At 41.3% G+C, this 17,054-nt stretch overlaps 1 protein-coding gene across 2 annotated transcripts; it reads left to right on the top strand.

The window, feature by feature from the left end:
* Nucleotides 1-2,989: 2,989 nt before the first annotated feature.
* On the top strand, nt 2,990-11,876 carry snrpb2 (small nuclear ribonucleoprotein polypeptide B2). Of its 2 annotated transcripts, none has more exons than XM_078166522.1 (7): nt 2,990-3,063; nt 3,518-3,589; nt 5,216-5,388; nt 5,647-5,784; nt 9,984-10,019; nt 11,362-11,450; nt 11,537-11,876. In XM_078166522.1, the coding sequence occupies exons 2-7, from the start codon at nt 3,526-3,528 to the stop codon at nt 11,694-11,696; spliced, it is 660 nt and encodes a 219-aa protein (XP_078022648.1). In that variant the 5' UTR covers nt 2,990-3,063; nt 3,518-3,525; the 3' UTR covers nt 11,697-11,876. The 2 variants fall into 2 exon arrangements, with proteins under 2 accessions (XP_078022648.1, XP_033479228.2); XM_033623337.2 differs by having other exon boundaries at nt 3,021-3,133.
* Nucleotides 11,877-17,054: the final 5,178 nt, after the last annotated feature.

Genomic DNA, 17,054 nt, shown 5'->3' with positions numbered 1-17,054 from the left:
AGATAAATGGTAAAATACCATATAAAAAGTGAGTATGACTGGGTGTTTGTTATTATCTGTATATTAAACCTCAATACCGTTTGTGTAGCAAACACAGTGTGTCTGAAGCACAGAATATTAAAAAGTGTTAAGCATCAAAAGCAAATCTTAAAGAAGGCCATGTGGCCGAAACGTTGATTTAAATAAACTGCATATGGAGCCAGAGTGTGCGACACTTTTTTCTTCAAAAGCATCAAAAGTTCATCACTGTGATCAGATATTTCCCTTTCATGAATCAAAAAACGTGTATGTATATTTTAGATTGTATTTTATTAAAGCAAAGTTCTTGTACAGTTGTTTGGGTTGAGATGTCATTACAACAGGTGCATTATTAAAAGATTTCCAATACTGATAACTAAAAATCTGACATGATAATTAAGATAGGATTGTAGGATTAATTGACACAGTCATATGTTGCACATGGCAGCCCTATCGTTATTATAATGGGGGAAAAGTTGATTACATGGGGCAATGGTTGAGCAGTAAAAATGTACAGCTTACAATCAATCTTTGGATTGACAGAAAAATGAATAAAAAAAAAATGAAAGCAAAAATGACATAGATTCAATAGTTCAAGGCATCTTGTTCAATGTGAATATCAGGTGGCGGATTCAGACTGTCTGAGGTGCAGGGGTGAAAACAACACAGGACGTGCTGCATGCTGTGGGACATCAACAAACAGAAAGGTTACTGGCTTGTAGGGTAGCCTATATTGCACTGCACCATGTTTTCTTCATGTTAAGGGTACCCATCAGTGTGGTGAAGTGTAACCAGGTACATTTAGTCAAGTACCGTGCACAAGTACAAAGGAGTACTGACACTTCACTTGAGTTTTTCTTTTTGTGCTACTTTATACTTTATGCTCGACCAAATTTATCTGACAGCTTCAGTTAGTTGAGGTATTTTTACCATGTAAAACATTTCATGATTCCAGCTTCACAAGATTTGCTGCTTTTCCCTTTAATTATGTTAATTATTGTAATGTATTAGTAATAATGTTGAGATTTGGACTGTTGGTTGCACAAAAGAAAAACTGTGAGGGTGTCACTTTGGGCTCTGGCTCATTGGTTTAAATCGCACCTCTCTGACAGATCCTTTTCTGTTCTTATGGGGCAGTTTTCCCCCCTCAGTGGCCCCTCTGACCTGTGGGGTCCCCCAGGGGTCAGGTCTGGGCCCTCTATTGTTCTCCCTTTATATGCTACCCCTGGGGTTGATATTTAGGAAGCATGGTATTCCCTTTCACTGCTTTGCTGATGATGTGCAGGTGTATTTGCCGTTAAAGGTTCCTTCCAAAGATTCCCTTCAGGCCGTGCTAACCTGTGTGAGTGACATTAAAACATGGATGGACTTAAACTTCTTAAAATTGAATGAAAACAAAACAGAGGTTGTCCTGTTCGGTCGCCCTGATCTGGTTCAGGTCCTTGCCAGCTCCCTGGGCCCATTGGAACCTCACATGGGATCCCGCGCTAGGAATCTTGGTGTGATTACTGATGGTGCTTTTAAGCTAGACTAACAGGTCAGCTCAGTGGTCAAGTCTAGCTTTTTTCAGCTGAGGCTTCTAGCCAAAGTTAAACCTTAGCTAAGCCAGAAAGACCTCAAAGAAGTTATCCATGCTTTTATTACCTCTCACTTAGATTATTGCACCTCCCTGTAAGTCGGCATTGAGCAGTCAGAGCTTAACCGCCTGCAGCTTGTTCAAAATGCAGCAGCTTGTCTCCTAACTGGGACAAAGAAATGCAAGCATATAACTCTGGTGCTCTCTTCACTTCAGTGGCTTCCGATTAGATACAGGATCGACATTATGATTCTTTTATTTGTTTTTAAGTCTCTGAATGGGCTGGCTCCGGAATACTTATCCTATTACCTATATTAATACCTTATTAAGTTGCATCAGCCCACCAGAGCCCTAAGATCAGCGAATCAGATGGTCTTGGATGTTCCTTGATCACTATTAAAAACTAGAGGAGATCGAGCCTTTGCAGTTGTACAGTCACCTCTACTGGGTCTTTTATCTTTGTCATATTTCACTGTATAAATGTTTTTTGTGTGTTGTTGTTTTTGTTTATTTTAACTGTAAAGCACTTTGGTTGGCCGTTGGCTGTTTTAAATGTGCTATATAAAGAAAGCTGACATTGACATTGACATTGACAGTTTAAGGCCAATAAACAACACTATCACTGTGCACTTAATGTTTCCCAGCATGCTGTGAGACAATGTGTTTGTGGCCATAAGCCAAAGAAAACTCACTAATGTTACCCATTACACAGTGATTAATGTTTCTGTATTCGACAATGGTTGTAATGAGTCACAGGTAATGTAGTAGTAGATGACATTTTGCATCATGAGTTAAGCTGTATACACAGTTAGTGACGTCCCACCTGTGTGCATTTAGGCTGACATAGTAAATGAAGCTGAAATCAGGAACATGTCCTTGCCCTGGCCTGCATTCATCCACATGGCCCTCTCGAGCAATTAATAAACCTCAGTCCGCCACAATACATTCATGTAATTCAACGAAGAGGACAAAATATTACAAAATATGTATATGCAATGCTTCTATGTTCATATAATGTAAAATCACATACTCACACAACAACAAAGAAAGAAGTTGTGTTAAATTGACATCAAATTCCTGTCAGGCAATTTATTTTGTGTGTGGTGTACTCAAAACCTTTAAGTTGAATGAATTATGGGTCAACAGTAAATTGGGGTTTACAGTGTAGGTTACATTGTACTGAATATACTTACATCCTTTGACTGAAGGGACATTTCCAATGCAGAACTTTTACTTCTAATAAAGTATGTTGGCAGTGCGGTATTAGTACTTAGATAAAGGATCTGAGTGCTTCCTCTATCACTGCACAATGGTAATATTTGATCAGAACACCTGAATGCAAACATGTGAAGTTCAGCCTGTAGTTCTCCTCCTGACCTGCTGGTGGCGGTACAGGTTAAAGCAGCAGCCGGTGTCAGCGGCGCCAGCAGCTTGAGTTTCCTGTTGTGTATGAGCGGTGTGGAGAGGAGGCAAGTTTAGTATTTTGTAGCTTTCTCTTTATATTTATCTGTCTCTAGTTTCACCACATCGCTGGGACAGGTGACAAATGCTTATGGATTATGTTCATATCATAGACGATTGTGTTACACCGTTTAAAAACACAGTTACCGTAACATAGACCGCTAGCTAACCGCTGCTAAGCTAACGTAATGCATGAATGTAGCCGACGTTAAGCTAACGTATGCTAATATGAACTTCTGAGCATTTAACTTCACTGAAACGTAAAAAAGTCAAATTTACAGATAAAAAAGATCCACAGATAGTAGCCGCTAACAGCGTCTCTGTTGTTTGTGCGTTAATATAACGTCAAGTCGGACTTTGTGGACATGTTTCATACTTACTTAGTGTTAACAGGTAGCTAAACATGAACAAATGATTTTAACAAAAGGAAGATTTTAACATGGTTTCTTGTTGTTTGATCAGACACCACCATGGATATCCGGCCAAACCACACAATTTACATCAACAATATAAATGATAAAGTCAAGAAAGAAGGTAAGTGTTCATGTTTCACTGGCTATGGTTTCAAGTGTGGTGTTATAATTAACATTCAACAGTAATGATGGCAGATTATTTGATCAGACATTGTGTTGAGGAAATAAAACTAAATGACAGATATCCTCTGGTTCCAGCCTCTGTTATGTTTAGGGTTGCAACTGTATGAGATTTTCACTATACAATAAACCGTCTCAGAAAATATCTTGGTTTCACAGTATCCTGGTATTAGAAAATTTATTTTATTACTAGTTAAAATGACCCTTAAAGAAATGGAAAAGGGTTCATTTTGCTTGAACAAACATTTTATTACTATAACTGAAACCATTTAGTTAATGAATTCTCCCCTTTGAAAATAACTAAAATGAAAGGGAGATTCTCCTTCCAGTTGCCCCCCCCCCCCCCCCCCCCCCCCCCCCCCCAGTATAATAGGTAATGGTATTACAGAATAATTATCATTATGTGTCAGAATAACCTTTTAAAGAACTTAAAACAGAAGGGTTGTTTTTGGTTAAATAAACACTTTGCTACTTTGTTTGAAACCTGAAACCAAGTATACCAAGTATGTGTAAAAAGTCCTCCTTTTCTAAAATAAATAAAATAAAGTTGAGATTTTCTTATATCGTAGATAAGCAAATGTACATGGTGCGATAACCATTGATTTTAATATCACTGTATAACTTGAAACCGCTTTATCGCAGCAGCCCTGATGACAAATATCCTCTGGTTCCAGCCTGTGTTATTCGAGGATATTTTGTGTTTCACTGTCTTATATTGTTGTGAATTGAGCATGTTTGGGTTTTGGACTGTTTGGTCGGACAAAACATAACATGGAGATGTCACTTTGGGCTTAATAAATATGTATATGAAAGAGTAACTGACAGATAATAACAATTCACTAGGTGCAGGCAGCCCTGTAATAACTGTACAGATGGGTGATGAATCCTTGTTATGGATTTTCTACATGGATGAACACCGTCCTTTCAAAAGATATTCCCTTATTTTGTGTTTTAATGACAGTGGTGGAGAACACTGTTCAACTCGTCACTTCAGTTGGGTTCAGATCTGATAAATGTTAAAGACTAAAACACAAGATTCACCTCAGTTTCAGGCCAAATAGTTAGCACTCATACTTATGCCTGTCACAGTAACTGCTTTTGGTGGGCAGCACATTGTCCCAGAAATAATTGGGATAAAAGATCATTTCATGCCTTTGATGTACCGATAATGTAATAGCATAATAATGCAAGTGTTTATTTTAGAAGAATATTTGGAGATTGGAATTGGGATGTGAAAAAAAACAAACAAAATATCCTGTGATATCTCCAGCTCTACTGACACTAGTGAGCAGCTAGTGAGAGTGTGGATGTATTTACTGTGACTCTAGAGACACAGGTGTGAACAGCAGTGTGTCTCAGACGTCCACTTGTGTTCGGATCACCTAAACACATGTTAATACCTTTTTGATTTTTTTATACGGGCTCTAAATGTTGTTTTAAGAGGTTTGACTCTGGACAGACAGGCTGACATTATCGCCAGAGCTGCATCACTCAAGTCTAAAAGTTTGCTCATGTGATCGTCACCTCAGCGGTTTGATAAACTCTGCTTCTTGTCTTCATCTTTCAGAGATGAAGCGTTCGCTCTACGCGCTCTTCTCTCAGTTCGGTCAGATAATTGACATCGTGGCAATGAAGACCATGAAGATGAGAGGACAGGCTTTTGTCGTCTTCAAAGAGCTCGCTGCCGCCACCAACGCACTGAGGCAACTGCAGGGCTTTCCTTTCTACAACAAGCCCATGGTAGGAATAATGATCCTGTGTTTTCTCTTTTGTCACACTCATCAACTAGACACTAGGCTGATTGGCAGTTGACTTTTATTGGCACACTGGCTGCACCGCAGCTCTCTCATGTTGTCCACACTCGCTCTCACCTTCACAAAACGCCACAAGAAAGTTAATTGCTTCTTGCAGCTGCTGAAATGAATAAGATGTCATTATTTCTTCCTCTTCTCTTAATGAGGCTGGGCTTTAATTGACTTGTGTGCTGTTGTTTTTCAGAGGATACAGTACGCAAAGACTGACTCTGAGGTCATTGCCAAGGTGAAAGGCACGTACGGTGACAAGGAGAAAAAGAAAGATAAGAAGAAGAAAGCTCAGGAGCAGCCGGCAGTTAGCCTAATGAAGAAGCCAGCAGCGGTGAGTGATGCGTCTGTCAGCAACATCAAGTTTAGCTTAAAAAAAGTTATACCATGGTATGGGTGAATTCTTGATTCTGATTGGCTGCAGGATGTCAGTTTAAAACTGATAATGGGCTCCTACTAAGTAGTTCTGGTGAAACTGTCTATTCACTGTTCTAAATGAATGCGCTGGCTACATGATAGTATCAGTATCTGTAACCTGTTTACAGTTGATTTACAACACTGAGAGTTAGGGATGCACCGAAATGAAAATTTGTGGCCGAAGCCGAATAATATTAAACGCTTGGCCGAATACCGAGTACCGAATACCGAATATCATTGTTTAGTTATTCATTAGTTTTTGCGGATGAACCCCCTCCAGATTAGTGTTAGTGTCATGGTACCAAAATTGGATCCCACTGTACAATACCAATGAAAATATCATGGTTCTGAGTAGTATTACAATATCACAGCAAAAATTAGGCAGATGTGCCTTTTGTCATTTATAAAAAGATAAATCACTTTTCTATAATACATCAATGATATTTCAATGGAATAAATTACTTATTGACTTATTCATACTTCAAAAACAGCATCAAAAAGTGATGAACATAGGGGGGATCAAAATGAAATAAATAAATAAAACAAAAATCAACCAGCCACCCTCCTCCCCTGACAAGTAAAGAAAAGTCCCTTCATAAGTAAAGAACAGTCCCTAAAGTGCGGTGAGGTTTGTGGACCGTGAACGGCTCGTTTCTCCTCTGACACGTCACATACCTGTGTTCGGCTGGCTCGGCTGTTCAGGTACTTCTGGGCAGTCATGACGCCAAGAAGAGGACATTATTGGAGCCGACTTCTCCTCGCCGGTAAGCTGATGGCCGCCATATTTGACAGGAATACATTAACGTTACTGTCTGTGTCTGTGACCCCCATTCAACCCACAACCGATGGGATTCGCCTTTCGTTTCTGCTGAAATCTGTAGGCTGCTCGCACAGTGTGCTGAATGATTTAAGCCTATTTTGCTCGCTCAAAACTATTTTTAGTCGCAAATGCGAGTGCTGTGACGGATGGATCGCCACACTGCCGACATTTTAATCCGTCCGTCAAGGCACGCTGTTTGATTGCGTTATCAAAACACGCCGCTATTATTCGGCCTTGCTTTTAACTTATTCCACCGAATACCGAATGTGTGTTTTTTTGCAATATTCGGACGAATATATTTGGTTACCGAATATTCGGTGCATCCCTACTGAGAGTAACGTCAGTCCTTCAGTGTCTCTCTAACACACCCTGCAGGTACGACACTGCACCTCCGAACTTATACAATCATCTCAAATCCCACTCGCTGTTCAACTCTCTACTTGTGTGACCTTACACATGGCGTGTCGTTTATTCAGGAAAGTCTTGATGCTGATTTGGGGGCAGTGACATGGCTGATAGTTTGCTTTCAGAGATGAAGTGTTCGCTCTACGCGCTCTTCTCTCAGTTCGGTCAGATAATTGACATCATGGCGATGAAGACTATGAAGATGAGAGGACAGTTAAACATACCGTCAAATTTGAACTAGTGTGTGTCAACTGTATGCAGTGTTATTGACTTTGAATCTTGCTAGCATAATGTTAGCTGTCTGGCTAATAGTTGTGTAATAGTTGTATTATCCATTTATTTATTTTGCGACCAGTGAAATCAGTCTGACGGTCACTTTGAGGGAATACGTGTGATGCTGAGGAGTTAGCAGTTCAATCAGTACGTTGCCTCGTCTTCTGATGTCATATGAGCATACCTGGAGATTTTCAGTGAAGTATTCAGGCTTCTCTTTGTCCCTTCGTCCTTTTCTGACCATTCATTGTTTAACTCAAATGTTATTTGTGGTGATATGTTAATTTTGCGGTGCAAAGTTTGTCATGACGACTCCTAATGTTGGCTAACTAACTGTTAACATAATTAACAGTTCAGAACACCTGTAAAGCAGAGTGATGTATGCATATATACTGTATATCAGCACTCATGGAATGCCTCTTGTCCAATCAGATTACTCGGTTGGAACTAACTGTTGTATAAGAAGTGATAATGGACACAATGGCAGAGAAGCAGCAGTCAGTTAGTCATTCTCTGTCTCATCATCTTATTTAACTGTAAAATGTGGTTTTATGTTCTCTAATAGACGAGAACACGTCCGTCAGACGATCACAGCAGCAGTTTTGTATAATTGCATATATTAATTCTCTCAGTTCGTGTACAGAGCACACACTCTTGATCATTTTTCAAAGCAAGATCTTAGAATCCATTTTTCCTCCCTTCCAGGCAGCCATTAGTTTCTGTTCATGTCAGTGCTTAATGAAACTGTAAAAGTTCAATAACAGTTAAACAGATTAGGCAGTTTTCTCCTCACAGCAGGTTTGAATATGAGAAAGTGAGATCCCAGTAATTACTAGGGATACTTGGTGAGATCTGGTCCCTTTTTCCCACGAACAATTACATCACTGGATCAAGTTTTGGAATCTACCAGCTTCTATGGCAGGTCGATTCTCAAATCTACCAGCCATTCAGTAGATTACCATTATGTTTTTTTGGCGAGTAATGCAAATCCACCTGCATGTTTTACCAGCACTTGGCTGGTGCTAATTCCAACCCTGATTTAGAGGCTCTCTTATAAACCACTGATGAAATTATACACTGAAAAATTGCAGCAAAACCTTTCTATGTGTTTCTCTTTTTTTTGTATCCCTCTGTTTGAGAATAAATATTCAATATAAGATATTATCCCATAATCTTACAAATATGCAGAGGTGGAAAGTAAGTCAAGTATTTTACTTTTACAGTACAATTGTGAAGTATTTTATGCAGCTTTATTCTTGTACTTCACCACACTAAAGAAACAAACTTTGTACTTTTTACTTCACTACATTTATCTGGTAATTTTAGCTACTTTTCAGATGTAGATTATTAATGCAAAATACAACAAAAAATACATTTTGATGTGGTATTATAGATTAAACTACCCAGCAGTATATAAAGTCATGAAAATGAGCTCCACTTTTAGCAGTTAAAGTGATGAAGCCAATAACATGATATATATGATTCTGAAATGGGTCATTCTTCATGAATACTTTTACTTTTGGTACTGTAAGTATATGTCGATGCTAATATACACATCGTTAATTTTACTTTAGTAAAAGATCTGAGCACTTCTTCCACTGCAAATATGAAATTTTATATGTCTGAAAATGTTAATAAGTATGTTTATCATCAAAATGAAGCTTAATTAATGGCGCTGAATTCCAGTTAAAACTAGTTAAAACTTTAAAATGATATGAACCAACAGTGTCTCACAGCTACTTAAAGTCAGATTTAAAAACTCCACCAGCCCTCTGCCCACGAGACGACACTGCTTCCTCCTCAGCTGAGCAGTGATGACATTTGGATCTCTAAACTTTACACATTACTGTCACTTAACAGTAAGACTGATGGCTGTAATAAAAAAACAGGTTTAAAACCAGTTTATGTCTTATTATTTTTGGCATTTTTATTGGCGCGTGATTGTTAATGTGTTGGTAAGTAGAAGCAGAGGAGGGAGGCAGCAGGTCGGAGTCGGCCTGGTTGGGATCAGTCACCTCTCTGCAGAATAAATCAGGAGACATTAGATGGAAGCGTACATGAGAGAACAGATCCGTCCTTTGTTAGCAAACACTCTCTGTACCTCTAATAAGGTTTCCAACAGGATATTGGTTGGAGGAGGAGGCAGAGCTGTGGACTGATGCTGCTCTATAATAACTTTGTGATGAGAAGAACTGTAACTTCTCCCTAACGTCACTGCTGCACCTCATGAGACATGTGCTTCTGGTTGGTGATTAATAAACTATAAGGACCCATTAATCCATCTAAAACATACTCTGAATACTTTATACAACTTCTTACTTCTGTTTGTTTAATGCCTGTGTTATAAGCAGAGGGTACAGTCAGTGTTAAAGTGCATACGCCTGTTTGAACAGGTGGGTTTTGAGATCCGTTTCAGGAGGTCAATCCAAAAGCAGCTATTTAAGTCTTTATTTGTGAGTCTTATAAATTCTATGAAGTTGAGAGGTGTGATACTTTCCCCGTGTTCTTGGTAAATGTTGTGAAAGCACATCGCTCTGTTATAATAAAAGCAGACAGATAATGTCACAGTGATTTGTGGTGTTCATGTTGTTCATTGACGTTGTTTGTCTTTGTTGCAGGCTTCAGCAGCACCTGTGCACTCCGCTGCAGTACAGGTGAGACTGTTGACGGGAGCACACTGTAATCAGCTTGTTTTTGTTTTGTTCATGTTTTAATGTTGTTAAAGTATAGCTGAACATTTTTGGACTAGTTGACACCAAACCAGCAACAACTGGTTGTTCAACATCTTTTCTTCTCATTATTTTTACACCTATCACTCATAAAAATACTATACAAGGACCTCACTCAAAAAGTCTTCCAGATGTGAAAACTGAGGCTTGATATATATCATAACATTATTTTGAGCATTTAGCCAACATTACAAAATTTCACCCTGAGTGTCTACACCTCCGGTCTTCACACACCGACTCAGATGATGTTGATCTGAAGCCAGCGTTCGTCAAAGGCTGAAGCTCTGAAGTTGTCTACTCAACTTCCGCTAGTTCTTGGATGTCAGTTTGGTGTGTCCGCACCTTAAGACTGATGAACCAACACTCTGAACCAATGGTCAGTAACCACTGGAGCTCTGGAGGTACACGACCCGCAAATCCTGCCAGTTCATCTTATCCCCTTGTACCTAAAAGAAAAAAAAAAACATGGATGAAACCAGCAGCTTGCAGTGTTTAAACACAGTGGAGCAGCACAGCAAGACGGTTCCTGATGTGAGTCTACAGTGGGGTGTTCGAACCCAGACTGGGGGAGCCCTTCTGTTTGAAGTCTGCATGTTCTCCCTGTGTCAGTGTGGGTTTCCTCCAGGTGCTCCAGCTCCCTCCCACAGTCCAGAGACATGCAGGTTAATTGGTGACTCTAAGGTCCCGTTTATACGACAACTATTTCAACTGAAAACGGTAAACTTTAGTTGCGTTTTGGCCGATCGTTTACACGACAGCGGCATTTTGGGTGCCTGAAAACGCAACATTTTGAAAACAGGTTCCAGAGTGCAACTTTTTGTAAACAGCAGCATCTCTGTTGTCATGTAAACTTGCAATATGCAGTTCCTCTGAAAATGGAGACTTCTCGCACATGCGCATTACGGTTCCAGTCACTAGGCACGCCGACCGTCACAACAACAATGCCGAGCTCTGTTTGTGCTGCTCACCCTGTTGATTTGAAGTGAAGTGAAGATCTGTTACTGTAGCAACTCCACCTCGTCGTCCATCCAGACAAAGTTATCTGTGCATGCTTTCGCCAAAGTTAGTCACAGATATCAAACATGGTACTAAATCTTCATCCGAACGACTTTACATGTCACACACTGTATGATTTTATCTGCAGACTGTTAACACCAGCTGACCCAGACCCAGTCTGATCATGGCCTGATCATGCTGGGTTCAGCGGTTGTACTGGGTGTCCGTGCCTTTAACTGGTTATTGATCAGGATCTCTGCTGTCTTCTCAGGTGCCAGACAACCCACCGAACTACATCCTGTTCCTCAACAACCTGCCTGAAGAGACCAATGAGATGATGCTCTCCATGCTGTTCAACCAGTGAGTTCACTGTCAGGACTTTGTGTTTACATCCTTCACAGAGACCGTGTGTGTTCGTGTTGACAGTTGTTTTTCTTCTTGATCAGGTTTCCTGGATTCAAAGAGGTGCGGCTCGTCCCAGGGAAACACGACATCGCCTTTGTGGAGTTTGAAAGCGACACGCAGGCGGGCGTTGCTAAAGACGCACTGCAGGGCTTCAGAATCACAGCGACCTGCGCCATGAAGATCACCTACGCCAAGAAGTAGTTTGATCACTGGACACAGAGAGACTCTGAGTGGGAGGGGGGTCGGTCCCTGGATTTCCGTTGTGTTTCCAGATTCTTTTGGTTTTTGTAAATCTGACAGGTTTTTTTTTTTCATTAACGAGGCCGAGCAAGAAATCTCCGACCTTCATCTTGTTTTGTAAAATAAAAGGTTTTTTCATAATTGTTGCCTTAAGTGTGAGTTTCCTCCTGACGGGCTGAATACCAAAAACTCTTAAACGTGTGATATTAATAATAAGATAAAATGATAATACTGTAATATAATGAAAGTGTCTGAGGGCTGCTTGGCAATATTCTATATTTTTGTTATGGTCAACAAATCCCATGAAAAGACTAAACCCAACAATGTGTTAGGACGTCAGACAGTGCGGCGAGGATGAAGTGTGTTTTTGATGACTGACGTAGAGGTTGGCTTCGTCCTGCTTCTCTCGTCAAAAAGCTGATGGGATTTTTCTTTTGGATTTTGGATTACTGCAGAAAATAAGCTCTGTGGCAAACAAAACGTTCTGACATGTTTTGTTCAGCAAAATAATCTTCACAAATTAACACCACTTTATGGTCCCTACTTTTAACTAAAGCACAGTAGGGTTGCAGGGATATAACGGTTTCAAGGTATACCGTGATATAATAGACAGTTAACATACTGTGTACATTTACTTATTGATGATATTGAAAAAATGCAACTGGACAGAGAAGTTTTTACAGATACTTCCATTAAAGATACTTCCGTCAACCTGCCCTCCAGATTCCCTAGATCCCAGTCCGATAAAAAACATCCACTGGGCATGCTGGTACCTTACCTCGCAACCCACAGGACTAAAAGGATCCCTTGACAACGCCTTGGTGCCAGACAACACAGGACACCCACAGAGGTTCTGTCTCAGTGCCTCAACAGGGCAGAGGCTCCACCGTTGATCAGACTTGGCTCTGATCTGTCGACACATGGAGACAGGACCTCTGGGGTTCCGGTTTGTCCCACAGATGCTCGATCAGATTGGGATCTGGGGAATTTGAAAGCAAGATCGATGCCTTGAGCTCTTTGTCACGTTCCTTGGGCCATCCCTGAGCAGTGTTGGCGGTGTGGCATGGTGCACTGCCTCATCGGGGGTACTGTTGCAGTGAGTGGGGGTACTTGGTCTGTAATGATCTTTAGGTGGGTGGAGTGTGTAAAGGAGCTTCCACATGAATGCGAGGACCAAAGGTTTCCCTGCAGAACATTGCACTGTAATGAAATGATCGATGTTATTCACTTCACGTGTCAGTGATGTTTTAATGTTTTGGCTGATCGGTGTACAACATTTATTCAACCAAAAATAATCCTTTCATTTTCATTCCTTTAAGGGTCTGACTGACGATGATAATAATTCAGTGATACCACAATATTTTCTGAGACGTTACTGCACAGTGAAAATGTCATACTGTTGCAACCCTACAGTCACATGTTTTCCTCTAGCTGTCGTTGATTTGAACAGTCATATTTCACCGTGTCAACTGACAGCAATATCAGTGCTGTTTTCAGCTCCTAATATACGACCAGAGAAGAGTTATTGATCAGCAGAGCGCGGAGCACTTTGGGAACTGTTCCTCTTACCGGGTGGATTACAGCAGGTCTTAATGGGACATGAGCAGACAGGGCTATTTACTGGTGGATATCCTCACAGTGATGGAAGAGCTGCTCTACGAACAGCGTGAGGTGTGATGGCTGAATGATCTTATCTCACTGCAGAAATGAACCTGGAGATTGAAATCAAATTATATTTAAAGAGGAGGATCAGAGACTGTACAAGGTGTCCATATCAGGTTATCAACTGAGAACTGTTACAGTCAGATGTTTTTAACAAGATTAGATTAACTGAATTTATAAGATTTATTATTTTGTCATCAGGCATCACAATATAAATACTTTTCCTGGATGATGACCTAATTGTATAATGTGAGCGTGGATGGATTAATAAACGGGCCTGCAGGGCTCACGCTCAGGGGCCCTAAAGTCATGACTCACTGCCAAACTTTGCCTGGGAAAATGTAAAAACAGGCTCCTCCAGTCTGCGTGCCGTAAATCATTTGGTCTGATTTATCCAGGACCCGGGACAGGCATTAACAATAACTATATACAAATAACCAATCTACTTGCTGATAGTCTTGTTTACTTCTATAGGTTAGAGGAATCAGTGTTTAATTCAGTTTCATAACTCCTTACAGCTGCTTTAATGTCCTCACAATGATATTCTATGTGTTATGTTTTGCCATGGCAACACAATATTGTTGTATGTGACGCTGACTGAAATGTAAATCATGATGAGCTCAGACATATGTAGGATCAGTGACACTGGAAGAGGCCAAGCTCTGCTATTACATCTCACACAAAGAAATTCCTCTTGTCCTCTGTGCTGCATTAACAGAAAGGTCAGTGGTGTCCTGCTCAAGGACACTTCAGCAGCGTCAGTATGGTTGTTACACTTTAATGGCTGCGTTAACGGCCTCATGCGAAAACATCTGATTAACATCCAACAGGCTTAATTATACAACACACACATTCATCTGAAGAATGAAAGAAGGGACATGACATATTTTCTTTGTTGAATCTGTCTTTATACGTTTCATTTTCAAATTGTATTGTTCCAGCGGATTATTTTCCAGCCTGTCGGTGTCACACAGCCTGTAGAGCCGTACCGCCTGCAGTGAAATATGGAACTGAAGCGTTTCCACCCACTTGTGGCTTTAATTCTTTCTTACCAAGCATCATTTCAGCAGCAGCTACACACCAAGAAATATTTGATCTCTTTGGCCTCACAAAGCCAAGACGTGCTGCATGTAAATCACAGCATGTTGGCACGCTAAATTTAACGTTTTCCTTCAAATGAAGCCCACTGAGAGAGCTGGAGATCAATATCGAAGATCAATACTGCTTTCATGTCTATGGTTTAAGTGGGCCTACAGAGGCACGGTTAGCGTAGCTTAGCATTATGACTTAGGGGAAGGGGCACACAGGGTCATCTCTATGTGCCCAGGGTCCTCATCTAACATTGTGTTGAGTGTTGAGCATGTGTCTCATGATGTTGAGAGGTCAGTGACCGCTTTCTTCACAGTTCAACGTGCAAAAATGGAACAGAGGAGGACGTTTCAAATGCAGTTTGAAAGGTAGATACATCGATATCCGAGGTCAATTTTTTGCTTACATGGAGTACAACATCAGTGGACTCTACGGTGTAGGTGGGCAACCCAGCTGCCAGAAAAACAATGTTGGTATTGTTCATTTCTGCAAACACAGACATGTTACATTTGTACATTATTATTGTGGATACTGAAACTTCAGGTCTGTTCTGAATCACATACTTTTCTCTTTATTTTTAATATATACTGCAGCTGTGCTTAAAAAGAACATATTGTTTTATCCAACCATCCATCCATTTCCAACTGCTTATCCAGGGCCGGGTCGCGGGGCAGCAGGCCGAGCAAAGCACCCCAGACGTCCCTCTCCCCAGCAACACTTTCCAGCTCCTCCTGGAGGATCCCGAGGCGTTCTCAGACCAGATAACATATGTGATCCCTCAAGTGTGTTCTGGGTCTGCCCCGGGGCCTCCTACCAGTGGGACTTGCCTGAACACCTCTAACAGGAGGCGCCCAAGAGGATCCTGATCAGATGTTGAACCACCTCAACTGACCCCTTCCGAGGCGAATGAGCAGCAGCTCTACTCTGAGCTCCCTCCACGTGTCTGACTCCTCCCCCTATCTCTAAGGCTGAGCCCAGAAAGCCTTCGGAGGAAACTTTCGGCCACTTGTATCCACAACCTCATTCTTTCAGTCACTACCCAGAGCTCATGACCATAGGTGAGGGTTGGGACGTAGATGGACCAGTAAGGGGGCGATCACACAGAAATGAGACGCTAGAGATACGGACACTTCAAAGACACTTGAAACGCTAGAAGCGCTTATTCAATGCGCGCTAGCTACTGGCCTCTAACGCTCAAGAAGTTGAAAATATTTTAACTTTTCAGCGTCTATGCGCGTCTAAAAAGACGCTTGAACGCCGGTCAGACGCGCCGTATCACAGGAAAACAATTGTTTTACTGGCATCGCACTTCTAGCGTTTCATCTCTGTGTGATCGCCTCCTAAGTCGAAAGGTTCAACTTCTGGCTCAGCTCCCTCTTCACCAGGACAGTCAGGCACTGCACCCTCATCATTACAGACGCTGCACCAAACCGCTGATCCATCTCACACTCCATTCTACCCTCACTCATGAACAAGACCCCGAGATACTTGAACTCCTTTGCTTGGGGAAGTAGAAGTAACACTCTCCCAACCCAGAGGGGGCAATCTCCCATCCATGACCTCAGACTTGGAGGTGCTGACTGTTTCATGCAGTATGCACATAATCGGGATATACAGTAGCACTTCTTCATAACATCTCTTACCTTGGCGATAAAACAAAATGCCTTCACCTAGCTCAACCTGTGCTGTTGTTATTTCTATTCAAGTGCAGTGGGCTCTTGAAAATGCCATTAGAAGCACTGCGAGGAGGAGGAACATGATATTTTTTTCCCCAGATTATCTGCCTCGTGTACTACTGTATGGATATAGTGACCAACCACAGCTTTAACAGGTAAAGCCTCACAGAGCTGCTGACACAGCTGTAACGTTTTCATCTTATGTGAAGAATTGTGCATACAGAGTTTTACAAAATCATATTGATCACAAAATCTGGGGAATAATGTTTGTCAGGTAGGTCGGACTTTATCAGAGAGGGACAGTTTCAAACTGTTCTGCAGAAATTAAAACACCACCATCTATTCTGTGACACGGAGAAGCATCTCTGTCCGCAGATAAAGCAGAAGCCGTCCCTGAGACCTTCGTCCATTCTGATGTGTGCCTGTGAAAACAAAGCCAGCAGGACCTGAGCTCTGCTCTGAGGTCAGCTGGGGTTTACTCAGCTGTATCACTGCCCTGCTGTAAACGATTGTTGTGGTCGGGAGTGTTTTTGTACCGACGAATCCATCACAGCAGAGACCCTGGGAACAAGTGACGGATGTGTTCCCAAAAGTCAACATCTCATATCAAGTAGACGGTAACTGGAGAGTGAATGTGTGAATGTATGTGTCTAAAGTCCTGCTGCTCAAGGCTGCAGCGCTCATTATAAGCATTGTATGAAACCCAGCAAACAGCCTGGTGATTCAGGTATCTGTGGAGCAACTTCTTCTGGCTGATGACACTTGATAATAAATCAGTGTTTACTCACACAGCGAAAGGCTGTGAAAGGCTGAGTCACTGCAGTTCACTCAAAGAATGTTTCCGTCTCTTCTTCCATCTGAATAATTTTAGTGGTCTGAAGTGACCGCAGTA

Source organism: Epinephelus lanceolatus, chromosome 3 (genome assembly GCF_041903045.1).
Source record: "Epinephelus lanceolatus isolate andai-2023 chromosome 3, ASM4190304v1, whole genome shotgun sequence".
Lineage (NCBI taxonomy): Eukaryota > Metazoa > Chordata > Actinopteri > Perciformes > Serranidae > Epinephelus > Epinephelus lanceolatus.
This window is presented reverse-complemented; position numbering and strand designations above follow the sequence as displayed.

Excerpts from the sequence above, each read along its gene's own strand:
- snrpb2 (XM_078166522.1), top strand. The coding sequence starts at position 3,526 with ATGGATATCCGGCCAAACCACACAATTTACATCAACAATATAAATGAT. Across the intron at positions 5,785-9,983 it reads TAATGAAGAAGCCAGCAGCG|GCTTCAGCAGCACCTGTGCA; the intron begins GTGAGTGATGCG and ends TCTTTGTTGCAG. Across the intron at positions 10,020-11,361 it reads TGCACTCCGCTGCAGTACAG|GTGCCAGACAACCCACCGAA; the intron begins GTGAGACTGTTG and ends CTGTCTTCTCAG.